General features: G+C 33.8%; 2 protein-coding genes across 4 annotated transcripts in view; one reads left to right on the top strand and one right to left on the bottom strand.

The window, feature by feature from the left end:
• Y69A2AR.16 (Exportin-4) overlaps nucleotides 1-15,855 on the top strand; it is a gene marked incomplete at both ends in the record, with an annotated part of 32,494 nt that overhangs the window by 6,771 nt on the left and 9,868 nt on the right. For 2 of the 3 annotated variants that reach the window (NM_067815.7, NM_001307308.3), the window contains 4 exons: nucleotides 5,413-5,569; nucleotides 6,883-7,139; nucleotides 10,484-10,812; nucleotides 14,251-14,562. In NM_067815.7, the coding sequence (NP_500216.2) occupies nucleotides 5,413-5,569; nucleotides 6,883-7,139; nucleotides 10,484-10,812; nucleotides 14,251-14,562 (1,055 nt within the window). Of the gene's footprint in view, nucleotides 1-5,412; nucleotides 5,570-6,882; nucleotides 7,140-10,483; nucleotides 10,813-14,250; nucleotides 14,563-15,855 lie in introns of those variants that run through there. The other variant, NM_001380093.1, reaches the window with a different exon arrangement.
• Nucleotides 60-3,351, bottom strand: Y69A2AR.22 (SCP domain-containing protein). The gene is made up of 4 exons (NM_067816.7): nucleotides 3,179-3,351; nucleotides 3,044-3,121; nucleotides 743-991; nucleotides 60-255 (listed from the first exon to the last, which is right to left on the bottom strand). The coding sequence occupies exons 1-4, from the start codon at nucleotides 3,311-3,313 to the stop codon at nucleotides 109-111; spliced, it is 609 nt and encodes a 202-aa protein (NP_500217.2). The 5' UTR covers nucleotides 3,314-3,351; the 3' UTR covers nucleotides 60-108.

Below are 15,855 nucleotides of genomic sequence, written 5' to 3' on the forward strand. Positions count from 1 at the left end.
GAAAAATTTCCTTTTTTTTTCGCTTAAAAATTCAAAAATATGCAAAAAACCCCCAAAAACGTATAAAAAATGCTTTATTCCAACCAAAAAGTTACAATTTCCTCCCCTCTACCACGATCCAAAGAGCATCATCACTGTAAAACGGGCATACCATGCGGAGCTCATCACTTCATAATTCAATTGAGTATTATTTGCATATTTTGTTGTCACTTTTTGAATTGCATTGTATAGGGCAGTGCGTTTTCCGGCGGGGCTCTGCGAAAAATTGAGGTTTTCTCACAGAAAATGGGCTAAAAATCTGAATTTTCCGGGAAAAATTGGCCCAAAATCTGAATTTTCTGATAAAAATCACTCGAAAATCAGGGTTTTAACAGGAAAATTGTCAGAAAATCGGAAAAAAAGTGTTTTTCGACTGAAAAATAAAAATAATATCTTAAAACAACTACAAATCATCAATTTCAGTCAAAAAAAAAAAGAGCGAGGATGAAAATGAAAAATTACACGAAAAATCGTTATTTTTGGTCGGGAATGCCCAAAAAATTAGACTTTTTTTGTCAAAAATCACCCAATTTCACTGAAAATCGGATGACTATGACCCCCGAAAATCAATAAATTCATCTGAAATTTTCAATTTGAAAAAATTGAATTCTCAAGGTGATAAATGCCTAAAAATCAAGATATTTCAGCCAAATTTGGAGTAAATTTTCAATTTCTCTCAATTTCCCGTTCACCATAAACTTACATTATAATGACAATAGGCGTACCACTCGTTCAACGCGTCGAAAAACGCATTATCATGAATCTTATCCGTTTTTGCCCACATATTCTTGTATTTTTTCGAGATTGACGCGTTGTAAACTTTGGTTAGTCCCGGTTGAAGATCAGCCCAGAACAAGCCGACTGTATTACGATGATCCAGAAGCCCGGTGACTGCTTCCAGTGCTTTTGCACTTGTTGCATAGAGGTCCAACGCCGGGAATTTGTGACTTCCCTGCAAAGAAAAATGGAGATTTTGATGTGGAAAATCACTGAAAATCCCAGCAGGAGCCTCCAAATTGAGCCAAAGCTGTATCCGATTTGACTTAAACTGTCAGGTTTTTGTCAAGAAAATCGAAAAGTTGCAAACAATTTGGCTTATATCAGGGGTGTGCGGCAAACGAATTTTTTGTACGCATCCTATGAATGTTCCTACATCTATTGTTTGCAAACGGCAAATCGGCATTTTGCCGAAAATCAAAATTTCCGGCAAATCAGCAAACCGGCAATTCGCCGAATTTGTCGACAAAGAAATAGCGAATTGCCGCCCACTCCTGGCTTATACGATGTTTTTGTCCGGTGACGACCTATTTCTGGTGAAAATATGCTGAAATTTGGAGTACTACGCGGATTCTAGTGAAAATCCAAGGCTTCATAAAAAAAAAATGAGCTGAACATTCCCTGAGCTAAAACCGAATTCCGTGAAGCTCTATGTAAGCTCCAAATAACTTTAAAGGAGGACTAACGGTTTGGACGATTTTGAACGTATAGACCCAAAATGAGCTCAAATAAACGAATTTCGTAATGAAACTGCTCAAAAATTTTTCACAAATTATTTATGGCGGTTCAAAATTTTGAAAAAATTACACTGATTTTGGCTAAAATCACGATTTTTTTCCCATTTTTCCGTGTCACGTCTCTCCGAAGTTGGATTTTTGAAATTATCGTCCTTTATTGCATATTTGGGTAGTTTATCTCATTCAATTTCGTTGATTAAGGTACATTTAAAGCCGATAGGTAACCAATTTTGATGATTTTTGGTCACCTATCGGCGTTAAATCGACCTTAGTCGACGAAATTGAATGAGATAAACTATAGAATGAGATAATATATGTAATAAAGGATGATAATTCCAAAAAAAAAATCCAACTTCGGTCAGATGTGACACGGAAAAATGGGAAAAATTGGTGATTTTCGCCAAAATCAGTGTAATTTTTTTGCAAAATTTTGAACCGCCATAAAAAATTTTTGAAAAATTTTTGAGCAGTTTCATTACGAAATTCGTTCATTCCAGCTCATTTAAGGTCTAGACGTTCAAAATTGTCCGAACCGTTAGTCCTCCTTTAAGCTGCCCGAAAATCATAATTGCCTGGCTGAAAATGGGATTTATGACAAAATTTCGTGAATCTCCAAGAAAACGGATGTTTAATCTATGAAAAACGGCCTGAAAATAAGTTTTTTCACCCGTCATAGTACCAAAAACAAACCCAGAATGACCCGAAATCCGTCTAAATTTGACGTGGGATTAAAGTGTCAAATTTTGTGTTCGAAAACAGTTGTTTGAACAAAAAATGCTTAAAATTTTACAAAGATTAGTATTCTCCGACGCTGCCGAGATATTCGGATGCCGTAAATCGGTATAGGATTACTGTAAAAACCTAAAAAGCTTGAAATTCGGACTACAGTAATCGGAAGCTTGTAGTTACAAGATTGTTTTCGAAAATTGCTTTAAAAAAGCTTCATATTTGGTCTAAAGTAACCTGACATTGGTGGCTACTCTGTTTATTGCCAAGAAACTACCATTCTGCTGCCAAAAACCTAGTTAGGGTTACTGTAAACGGTCCCAGGATCAGTCAAAGAAGACGGAAAGTGCCTATTTGGCGGAAATTTTCGCCAAACGATTTTTCCGGCAAACCGGCAAATTGCCGGAATTGAATGTTTTTTTAGAAAATGTTTTTTTTTCTGTATAATTGATATCCGGCAAACGGCAAATCGGCGATTTCACGAAAATGAAAATTTCTGGCAAGCCGGCAAATTGCCGGAATTGAAAATTTCTGGCAAGCCGGCAATTTGTTGGCAAAAACATTTGCCGCCATTTTTTTTGCTGTAGACCATACAGTAACCCAAAATCGGTCGCTACGAGTTTGTTGCCGAAAAGTTAAAAAACCGGCTTTTCGTATGCTTCAGGCATATCAGGGCAACTGTAATAACCGGGAATGGTCTACAGTAAACTAATGCCGGAAATTGGCGAAGACCCCACAGCCTACAGTTGCCCTACAGTACTCACCAGATTATTCGGCACCCAACTGTTTGCCCGCTTCTTCTTGGCAGCCAAAGTGGCGTCCTTGTTGAGATTGGTGACGAACTGGAATTCAATTTTTTTTCTCTGAAATTCCCAAATTTCCCTCCTCGACAAACTCACCGTATTCAACTTATTCATCGGCGAATAGGCCAAAATCTGGGCAACACACCCATAGGTGACTGGATACTGTGCATCTACGGTCACCGACACGAAAACCGCCAAAAATGCGACCAAATTAATGTGTAGCGGGCGCATTTTGTGTGTGTTAGTAGTAGTCGAAATGGGAAATTCGCAAAAACGAATTTTCCAACTTTTTTTCGAAGGCGGGAATACGGATTATCTGCGAACTTTGCCACTGATGGGGCATATAGAGAAAGAGAGAGCGGATTTTGAATAGGACACCATAGGCCCGAAAGGTTTTTGATCGTATGAACATAAATCAACCAGCGAATTAATGGTCAAAAATTGTATTTAATGAGGGGAAAGCAATATTGAAGGTGCGAACAAAAATCGGAAAAGGGTAAGCAGGGCCGATTTTCAGAAATTTCGAAAAAGAAATTGACCGAAAATTGAACTCGGCTACAGTGATTACCAGAATAATGACGATTTAATGAACTCTACATGATCATTGTGTAGTGCTTTGGTTGCCGAGAAGACGGTACAAAGTTCTCACCAGGGGTGTGCGGATAACCGATTTTTTCGGCTAATTCGGCTAATCTCAGTCAGTCAAATCGGCTAATTTTCGACTAATTCGGCTAATTCGGATAAAATTCATCTGGTCAAGCTTTTTTCGTTCTTTCTGTTAATTCAGGTTTTGGGTTTATTTTTTCATTGTTATTGAGCAAATTCAGGGTTGAACGACAGTTCAAATAGGAAAAAATCATACAAATTCACCACATTTAGTTTTCCAAAAAAATATGTTAGTTGAATTAGTCGAAATAGCTTTGTGTAGTGCTTTGGTTGCCGAGAAGACGGTACAAAGTTCTCACAGTACAGAATTGCTGAGATTTCCAACCAGAGCGATCACAAAATAGCTGAAGCTTTGGTATGATCTTGAAGGTGGTGAAATTTGCTTTGTTAGACTCGAAGTTGTCTGAAAACACACACGAATTTCATACATTTGTTGGTTACCAGAAAAGTGCCAAACATTGAACTTCAAGTTCTCGACGTGTCGACGGGTTTCAGCTCAAATGGACGATAATAGGGCAAATAATATCAAAATGTGTGTCGGTTCTCAAAAAGTGCAGATAATTTTTGAAATTTGGACAAAAATTAACAAATTTCTAATATTTTGGCAATCACTGGTGGCATTTTGTGGTGACCACACATAAATCACGAAATTCGTGATCTATTTCAAGCGAGAAAATCGTCAGTTTTAGCCGCCTCGCAACACACATTCTAAAGTATCAGTGGATTACTGTAGTTTAAGCCGAGATTCAACGCAAAAATGAATTTTTTTGCAGTCTGATTGATTGGTTGAATATTGAAATTGGTTCGAACTGTCAAGTTTCGGAAACATTATTTTTAAAACAAACAAAAATTCAATTTCCGTGGTAAATGTGCAATAATTGGTGATATTTTGATAGAAATAATATGAAAAACCTATTATTTCTACCCTAATTGCCAATAATTGCACATTTTTTTTCAATTTTTTGGGAAAAACGAAGATTTGATATTTTTCTCCATTTTTTCAACAGCAAAAACTTGAAATCCAGCAATTTTTACAAAATTTTTATCGAAATTACAAATAAAAATCATATTAATACATTTTTTGTTCATTTTTCCAAAAAATTCAATTTTTTTGACTGGAACTGAGATTTTACAATTTCCTATCTAAATTCCTAATTTCATATTTAATTTCGTGGCAAATGTGCTCTATTGGCGATAGTGGTGGAAATAATTGCAAATTCCTATTATTTTCATCACAATTACCAATTATTGCACATTTTGACCACTTTTACGGGGAACCTCTGCCCAAATTTTCAATTTTTTGGGGAAAACGAAGATTTGATATTTTTCTCCATTTTTTCAACAGCAAAAACTTGGAATCCAGCAATTTTTACACTTTTTGCCCAGTTTCCCGAAAAAAAATCCGATTTTTTTGACTGGAACTGAATTAAAAAATCCTATCAAAAATTTCAAATTCAATTCCGTGGCAAATGTGCAATTATTGGCGATTGTGGCGAAAATAATGGTACTCACCTATTATTTCCCTCACAATTACCAATTATTGCACATTTTGACCACTTTTACGGGGAACCTCTGCCCAAATTTTGCAATTTTTGTCCCTATAAAATCTTATTTTTTGGAAAATCCACCACCTTATAATTATGTAAGTTGCAAATTTTTTTCAGTCATCAACCTCATTCCGGCCTCCAATTTCATGGAAAGATCTACTGGAAAACGATGAATTTTTCATACTTTTCTTCAAATTGCACTCGAAAATTCGCCACGACGAGACCCTATGCACAAAATCGATGAATTGTCTCATTCAGTTGGCTTCACTTACAGGTTTGGAGCAGCTGAAATTTTTTGAAAAACTTGGAAAAAACTCTGAAAATCAAGTTTAAAAAAAAAATTTCCCGAAAAAAAAGTGGAAAAGTGTTGTTTAAATTTTAGGAAAATGACATTTTTTAAAGATATTTTCAGCAAAAATAAAAGAAAATTCATTCTGAATTTTTTTGGGTTTTTTTTAGAAAAAATAGAAAATTGTTCAATTTTCAAGCAATTAACAGCATGAAAAAAATATTTTTTTTCAAAAAAATTATGAATTTCCTGCAAAAAAATCTGAAAATTCCAAATTTTTAGTTTTATTTTTAAAATTAAATTTTGAATAAAAAATTTCTAAAAAATAAAAAAAAAAACGCATTTTTCAGTTTTTTTCAGGTATTTTCAAAAATATTGAGAAATTATTTAATTTTTCAGAAAAATTAGAAAAAGAAAAATGAGAAATTTTTCATAAAAATTGTACATTTTTTGCAAAAAAAAACAACTGAAAATTCCAAATTTCCAGTTGTATTCTTTAAAAAAATTAAATTTTGAATTAAAAAATTTCTAAAAGATCAAAAAACCCATTATTCTTAAATCATTTTTTGCAAATATAGCTGAAACTTTCCATAATTTTCTGAATTTTTCAGGTATTTTCAAAAAAATCGAGAAATTTTTTATATTTTTTTAGAAAAATGAGAAAAAACCGCACTTTTCTCGGATCTCAATGCTAAAATTGTAAAAATCATTATTTTTTATATTTTTTTTTTTCGAAAAAATTAAAACATTTTCAAGTTTTATACACAATATTTTTTAAAAAACTGTTATCAGCAAAAAAATAGATTTTTTTTCATAAAAATTGTAAATTTCTTGCAAAAAAAAACTGCTGAAAATTCCCAATTTCCAGTTAAAAAATAAATGAAATTTGAATTGAAAAACCCATTATTCTTCAAATTTTTTTTTGAAAAATAGCTGAAAATTTCCAGAATTTTCTGATTTTTTCAGATATTTCTGAAAATATTGAGAAATTATTTAATTTTTCAGAAAAATCAGGAAAAAAACCCATTTTTCTCTGAAATTCATTTAAAAAAAAATGGTAAAATCTATATTTTTGGGATTTTTTCAGTTTTATACAACAAAAAAAAATTAAAATTAACCAAAAAACAACTAAAAATTTCCAGAATTCCATTTTTTTCAGTAAAAAAAAAAATTTTGAATTACTTAGGATACTTACTTAGATAAAAAAAAAAATTTATTTAAAAAAAACCACAAAAAAACGCTTTTCTTCAACTTTTTTCGCAAAAATAGCTTCAATAATTTCTACTTTTTTTTTGCAGGTGACTGTATGCCGGTAGCAGATCAAGAAGCGAGTACAAAATACGTCCGAATGTATATCAGTAGCCTACTGGAATTATTCGCCCAAGGACCATCAAACTGGGAGACCAATCATTTTTGTTTGATCATCAATCGACTTTTCCTCTACAGACCGCTCACTTCAATTATGAGACAAGAACCAGAGCTCAGAGCTCGGTTTTTCGGATTTTTGAGAGATTATACTATTCATTTGACAAATCAGGCAATGCAAAAAGCCATTGTGAGTTTTGTGCAGAAAAACAAAACTTTGATTTTTGCTTAAAAATCTTAAATTCATCTGCAAAATTTTCAAAATTCAACTGAAACCCCGGCAAATTTGGTAGTTGCCGGATATTAGATTTGAAAATTTCCGCCAAAGTCGCATATTATTGCCGTTTTTAAAATTTTCAGCAAACCGGCAAATTTGGTAGTTGCCGTTTTTAAAATATCCGGCAAATCGGCGGCAGATCGACATATTGCCGGAATTGAAAACTTTCGGCAAATCGGCACGTTGCCAAATTGCCGTTTTTAAAATATCCGGCAAATCGGCGGCAGATCGACATATTGCCGGAATTGAAAACTTTCGGCAAATCGGCACGTTGCCAAATTGCCGTTTTTAAAATATCCGGCAAATCGGCAGATCGACATATTGCCGGAATTGAAAACTTCCGGCAAATCGGCACGTTGCCAAATTGCCGGCTTAAAAATTTCCGGCAAGTCGCCAGATCGACATATTGCCGGAATTGAAAACTTTCGGCAAATCGGCACGTTGCCAAATTGCCGGCTTAAAAATTTCCGGCAAATCGGCAGATCGACATATTGCCGGACTTGAAAACTTTCGACAAATCGGCACGTTGCCAAATTGCCGTTTTTAAAATATCCGGAAAATCGGCAGATCGACATATTACCGGAATTGAAAACTTTCGGCAAATCGGCAATGTGCCAATTTGCCTAAAAAACGGCGATTGCCGAAAATTTTGGGCAAATTGTGGTTTTGCACATTTTTTTTTTCTGGAAATTTCAATTTTAATCCGCAAAATTGTACGTATCCTAAAAAAATGCCCCTACATTTATTTTTAATATTAAGCAAATTCTATGAAAATATTATAGAAAACGGGAAAGAAGTTTTAAAAAGTCACAGTTTTAAGTAGTCGTCCGTTTTATAAAAAATCTAAACACTTCCGGCAAATTAATATCCGGCAAATCGGCAATTTGATGAAAATTTAAAATTTCCTGCAAACCGGCAAATTGCCGGAATTGAAAATTTTTCTATATCGTGCTATTTTGAAAATTTTTTAAAAATTTATCAAACGTTTTTGATGAGTTTTTATGAGTACTTTATTGCAAAATGTTCACTTTTATTAATGAGAAATAACACAACTTTTTTTATTTAAACCTCCGATTACAAGTTTCCATGCATTGTTTGCAATAATCGAAGCATGGTATATGTGAATATGCTCCACAATCAAAAAGGCACGAGTAAAGTCCATCAGAGCCGAAAACAGTGGCCGAGGAAAAGAACAGGATGAGCAGCAGTAGTAGGATTTTGACAATCATAATCAAAATAATGATAATTTATTTTAGAGACCTATGAGACCTTTTACTGAAATATATATGCAAATATATGCAACGTTTCATTAGAAATGTTTTCGAACACAAATTTACTGCGTCATATACATTGAAAATGTTGTAGATTGAAAACAATTGTACCGTTTTCAATTCGGAAGCAGAGGTGGGCGGATATTTTTTTCGGATATTTTCTAATAATGAATTTATCAATAAGTATTGATGTAGTTATTCTGGAAGAAATGTATCCAAACCAAAGAGTAACTATTAAGCAACATTTTAATATGATAAAACCTAGAAAAATTCTACAAGTTTTCTGTATAAACGATATGCAAGTCCATTATCCGATATCCGTAATATCCGTAATATCCGATATCCGATGTTGCTCGGCTAATAAGTTTTAAGGTCTCGGTAAGGAAAACTTGTAGAATTTTTCTAGGTTTTATCATATTAAAATGTTGCTTAATAGTTACTGTTTTGTTCGAATACATTTCTTCCTGAATAACTACATCAATACTTATTGATAAATTCATTATTAGAAAATATCCGAAAAAAATATCCGCCCACCTCTGTTCGGAAGTTAAAGTTTGTTATTTCCAAGGGTGTCGGTTTTTTTTATTTTTTCATCATAAAATCGAAAAACTAAAATTTTTCAATTTTCCGAAATTTCGAATTGTCTAAAATTCTGCTTAACATTTTTATCACTGCAACTTTTTCCTCACGAGGGACGAGGAAAAGTGGTGGGAAAAAAGGGAAAAAAAAATAGCTTTTTCCAGTTTTTTCTTAATAAAACTGATAAATAAATATTTTTTGCAGATGCTAAAACAATTTCCAAGTAAAAAATTATCTAAGCATCATATGTATCATGTTTCAGAAAAAGTTTAGGTTTTGTATTCCCGTAATCCATCATTTTACATTGACCACTTTCACCGCTGCTTGCCCACTGAATACATTATTTTTTTACTTGGAAATTGTTTTAGCATCTGCAAAAAATATTTATTTATCAGTTTTATTAAGAAAAAACGAAAAAAATCGATGAAAAACGAAAGAAAACAGGCGGAAAACAAAGCAAGATAAATGGCCGCTGAAACTTGTCGGCCCCTCGGCCATGGCCTAGAAACCACTTTTCCTCGTCCCCCGTGAGGAAAAAGTTGCAGTGATCCTACGGGTCTCGCCGCGCTGCCAACTGGTTACTGTAACCAAGGGTGTCATTTTTCGGTTTTTCGATGTTTTTCAGTGAAAATCGAAAAACGAAAATTTTCGATAAATATTTTCAGAAAATTAACCTTAAAATAAGATTTTTTTAAATCTAATTTTGCTTATATTTATAAGAAAACATTGAAATTCCTTCTAAAAAGAAGAATAATGGGGGCAAAATATGTAGCTAATTTTTCGAAAAATCGAAATTTTTTTCGAAAAATCGGAAAATCAAAAAAAAATTACATAGTTTTGGCGAATTTTGAATGTTTTCTGTGGTAAATGTGCAATTTTTGGGGTGTTACCAATTATTTACACCGTTATTACCACTTATTGCACATTTTTTGCAATTTTTCGAGAAAAGCGAAGAGCTTTGATATTTTTCTCCATTTTTTTTCACCAGCAAAAACATGAAATCCCGCAAAGTTTACAAGATTTTCTGCGGAAAATTCTAGAATTTTCATAAATTTCCATCCGAATAGCAAATAAAAATTAAAAGTCATATTGCCAAGTTTTTCAAAAACAAAAATCCCTAATTTCTATATTTTTCCAGAAAAATTTCAATTTTTTGACTGGAACTGAGATTTTAGAATTCCTATCACAAATTTCATATTTAATTTCGTGGCAAGTGTGTGGTGAATTGGTGATTGTGGTGGAAATAATATGAAATATCGATTATTTTCATCACAATTACCAATTATTGCACATTTTGACCACTTTTACGAGGAACCTCTGCCCAAATTTTGCAATTTTTTTATCAGAAAACGATATTTTTTGATATTTTTTCCCACAAAATGCAAAAAAATTTATCTTGTTATTCAGGGAGAAGCCGAACACGAGGATCACACATCGCTAGCACTGATCTACGATGCAATCGTAGTTCTTCTACGTGGCCGCTGGCGGACATGCTTCTCGTCAGAAGAAGAAGCCGACGCTGTTGATAATGAATTAGTTAAATGGCCGACGTTAATGATTGTCAATGCATTTGTATCGAATCTTCTTGCCCCACCAAAAGGTACACGGCCAGTGGCAAAAGATGAAGATGATGGAGATGAAGACTCGGAAGATCGGACATTATTTATGGATCTATTTAATCCGCTCGGAGCGATGATTTGCTATTCGGTTGGAGAGTTTATGGAGAATATGGCTACGTAAGTTGCGGAGATTATTCCGATTTTCCAGTTAAATAGTGTGCTTCACTGCAACATTTTCCTCACGAGGGACGAGGAAAAGTGGTTTCTAGGCCATGGCCGAGGGGCCGACAAGTTTCAGCGGCCATTTATCTTGCTTTGTTTTCCGCCTGTTTTCTTTCGTTTTTCATCGATGTTTTTTGTTTTTTCTTAATAAATCTGATAAATAAATATTTTTTGCAGATGCTAAAACAATTTCCAAGTAAAAAAATCATGTATTCAGTGGGCAAGCAGCGGTGAAAGTGGTCAATGTAAAATGATGGATTACGGGAATACAAAACCTAAACTTTTTCTGAAACATGATACATATGATGCTTAGATGCTGAAATTACCTGATTTTCATAACGAGACCGCTGAAAAAGTTTTGAGGTTTTCAAAATTCAACTTTTTGTGCGAAAATCTAGACTTTTTCACCAAAAAAGTTGAATTTTGGAAACCTCAAAACTTTTTCAGCGGTCTCGTTATGAAAATCAGGTAGTCTCAGCATTTAAGCAGCATATGTATCATGTTTCAGAAAAAGTTTAGGTTTTGTATTCCCGTAATCCATCATATTACAATGCCCACTTTCACCGCTGCTTGCCCACTGAATACATGATTTTTACTTGGAAATTGTTTTAGCATCTGCAAAAAATATTTATTTATCAGTTTTAATAAGAAAAAACGGGAAAAATCGATGAAAAACAAAAGAAAACAGGCGGAAAACAAAGCAAGATAAATGGCCGCTGAAACTTGTCGGCCCCTCGGCCATGGCCTAGAAACCACTTCTTGTCATCCCTCGTGAGGGAAAAGTTGCAGTGTGCTTCTGAATTGTATTTTTAATGCAAAAAAATCCTGAAATATATCAGTTTGCCACTAATTTTCTGGATAATGTTTGAAAAAATTGAGTGAATTTAAAAATTTAAAAATTTATTCGAAAAAAAATTTCTAGGTTTTTTAAATGAAAAAATATTCTTTTGAAATTTTCTCCAAAGCACGCCTCAGAAAACAGATAATTTTAAAAATTGGAAAAAAACTTGATTTTGAATAAAAAACGAGCGGAAAAACTTGAAATTTCAAAATTGTGGCTAGACAACCTCAAAATCATAATTTACCGTAAATGTGCAATTATCAGGGAGGCAATTTTTTTGCCCATTTGCCGAATATTTTGATTTTCGGCGAATTGCCGGTTTGCCGGTTTGCCAGAATTTTTGATTTTTGGCAAATTGCCGATTTGCCGGATATTTTGATTTTCGTCAAATTGCCAATTTGCCGGAATTTTTGATTTTTGGCGAATTTCCGGTTTGCCGGATTTTTTCATTTTCGGCGAATTGCCGATTTGCCGGAAATTTTGATTTTTGGCAAATTGCCAGGTTGCCAATTTGCCGGAAATTTTGATTTTTGGCGAATTTCCGGTTTGCCGGATTTTTTGATTTTCGGCGAATTGCCGATTTGCCGGAAATTTTGATTTTTGGCAAATTGCCAGGTTGCCAATTTGCCGGAAATTTTGATTTTTGGCGAATTTCCGGTTTGCCGGATTTTTTGATTTTCGGCGAATTGCCGATTTGCCGGAAATTTTGATTTTTGGCGAATTGCCGCTTTGCCGGATATTTTGATTTCCGAGAAATTGCCGGTTTGCCGGATATTTTGATTTTCGGCAAATTGCCAATTTGCCGGAAATTTTGATTTTTGGCAAATTGCCGGTTTGCCGTATATTTTGATTTTCGGCAAATTGCCAATTTGCAGGAAATTTTGATTTTTGTCGAATTGCCGGTTTGCCGGATATTTTGATTTTCGGTGAATTGCCGGTTTGCCGGATATTTTGATTTCCGAGAAATTGCCGATTTGCCGGAAATTTTGATTTTTGGCGAATTGCCGGTTTGCCGGATATTTTGATTTCCGAGAAATTGCCGGTTTGCCGGAAATTTTGATTTTTCTCGAATTGCCGGTTTGCCGGATATTTTGATTTCCGAGAAATTGCCGGTTTGTGGAAATTTTGATTTTTGGCAAATTGCCAGTTTGCCAATTTGCCGGAAATTTTGATTTTCGGCAAATTGCCGGTTTGCCGGATATTTTGATTTTCGGCAAATTGCCAATTTGCCGGAAATTTTGATTTTTGGCAAATTGCCGGTTTGCCGTATATTTTGATTTTCGGCAAATTGCCAATTTGCAGGAAATTTTGATTTTTGTCGAATTGCCGGTTTGCCGGATATTTTGATTTTCGGCGAATTGCCGGTTTGCCGGATATTTTGATTTCCGAGAAATTGCCGATTTGCCGGAAATTTTGATTTTTGGCGAATTTCCGGTTTGCCGGATAGTTTGATTTTTGCCGAATTGCCGGTTTGCCGGAATTTTTGATTTTTGGCAAATTGCCCATTTGCCGGATATTTTGATTTTCGGCAATTTGCCGGATATTTTGATTTCCGAGAAATTGCCGGTTTGCCGGAAATTTTAATTTTTGGCAAATTGCCGATTTGCCGGATATTTTGTTTTCCCCGTTTTCTTCAGATATTTTCATAGAATTTGCTTACTTATTAACTTATGTGTAGGAAAATTGCGTACAATTTTGCCGATTAAAATTGAAATTCTGAAATTTCCAGAAAAAAAAATGTACAAAACCACAATTTGCCGGTTTTTCGGAAAATTCGTTTCTGTTTTTTTTTTTTCATTTCCGGCAATTTGCCGATTTGCCGGAAAAAAAATTTGCACTTCTGATTGGAGTAGAAATAAAAAGAGTTACCTATTCTTTTTCAAAAAAATTTCCAGAAAAAACTCGAAATTTTCCAGAAATCTTCGACACAAGCAGTAGTCCTTTCAAGAGTTACTGTAGTTTTCGCTTCCAGATATTTTGCGCGTCAAATATGTTGTGCAATACGCATTCTCAGAGCCTTGTGTTCCCGTAATACATTAAAACCCGAAAATCAAAATGTACTCATTGTGGTAAATGTGCAAATATTTTGGCGATTGTGGTGGAAATAATGGTACTCATCTATTATTCCCACCCCAATCACCAATTATTGCATATTTTGACCACTTTTACGGGGAACCTCTGCCCAAATTTGCAATTTTTTGGGAAAAACGAAGATTTGATATTTTTCTCCATTTTTTCAACAGCAAAAACTTGGAATCCAGCAATTTTTACACTTTTTGCCCAGTTTCCCGAAAAAAAATCTGATTTTTTTGACTGGAACTGAGATTTTACAATTTCCTATCAAAAATTTCAAATTTAATTTCGTGGCAAATGTGCTCTATTGGCGATAGTGGTGGAAATAATTGGAAATTCCTATTATTCCCACCACAATCACCAATTAGTGCACATTTTTGCCACTTTTACCGGGAACCTCTGCCCAAATTTTCAATTTATCTAGAGAAAACTTGTCAAATATCTAATTGTAAGTTTGAAATTTCCACAAAATTTTCCAGAAATCTTCACACATCCCTTGCCGAGTTCACCGCGATGGCCACCACGGGCTCCACCGGAGATATGAGCCGTCGTCTACCAATGTGGCAAGAGGATCAGCACTGGCTTATGCTCATCCTTGCCAATTCCATCGTCGGAGAGGAAATCGATGGTGCATGTCACGTGTCGGGTGACGTGTTCGACTACACGCAGAAACTATTCCATACGGGACGGAAATTCGATGAGACGAAGAAAGCGCAATACTTGCAAATGTGCATTGAGCAGCCGACACAGGATCGGGCTCAGTACGCGCTGGAAGTTGATCCGTTCATTATGTGGGTGGTTTTGGAAGATTTGCAGAGGAATTTGGAGCATTTTGGAGCAAAATTTGTGGAAAAATGATGGAAATCGACGGATTTTTGGAGATTTTTAAAAATTCAAATTTTGAAAAAAAAAATTTTTTGAAAGTTTTTAGATCTTCTTAGGCCAACGACAACTTTTATTATTAATTAAGTAGTTTTCAATAATTTTGTATTAAATATTAAGGTGGAGTACCGAAATTTGAGAATTTGCTTTTTTAGACACAAAATGGTCCAAAACTACCAAAAAAAAATTTTTTGAAAATATATACTTTTGTGCAAATACAAATTGATTTTCACAAAATTTGTAAATTTTTAAAAATTATATTTAAAATTAATTTTTCCTGTATTTTTAATTTTTCAAAAAAAAGGGCAAATTTTTAAAAAAAGTTTTAAAGGTGGAGTACCGAAATTTGAGACTTTGCGTTTTTAGACCCAAATTGGTCCAAAACTACCGAATTTCGTAATGAGACGCTCTGAAAATGTCTCAAAAAAAAGTTATGGCGGTTCAAAGTTCGACAAAATAAGGCCCATTTTCAGCTGAAATCAAAATGTTTCCATTTTCTCGGTGTCGCAACGTCTGGAATCTAACTTTTATTTATTTATCACTTTTTAATAAATATTGTGGTCTTTGATTGGGCGTTTATTCGTTGTTTTAAATACATTTATGGTCTTTGGGGCACACTTTGCCACTGTTATGACCATAAATGTACTTAAATCAACGAATAAACGCCCACTCATAGACCACAATATTTATTAAAAAGTGATAAATAAATAAAAGTTAGATTCCAGACGTTGCGACACCGAGAAATTGGAAACATTTTGATTTTAGCTGAAAATGGGCCTTATTTTGTCGAACTTTGAACCGCCATAACTTTTTTTTGAGACATTTTCAGAGCGTCTCATTACGAAATTCGGTAGTTTTGGACCAATTTGGGTCTAAAAAAGCAAAGTCTCAAATTTCGGTACTCCACCTTTGAAACTTTCTTTAAAAATTTGCCCTTTTTTTTTGAAAAATTAAAAATACTGGAAAAATTAATTTTAAATATAATTTTTTAAAATTTACAAATTTTGTGAAAATCAATTTATATTTGCACAAAAGTGTATATATTTTCAAAAAATCTAAAAAAAAAATTTTCTTCAATAATTTGGTATTTACTCTTATTTCAAAATTTTTTTTTTTAATAATTGACAAAAATTATTATAAAAAATTAATTTTCGAATTAAAACAATTTAACCTATAGTTTTAAAGAAAAATTGCAAAAAAAA

The sequence above is a fragment of the Caenorhabditis elegans genome, chromosome IV (assembly GCF_000002985.6).
Source record: "Caenorhabditis elegans chromosome IV".
In the NCBI taxonomy this organism is placed as follows: domain Eukaryota; kingdom Metazoa; phylum Nematoda; class Chromadorea; order Rhabditida; family Rhabditidae; genus Caenorhabditis; species Caenorhabditis elegans.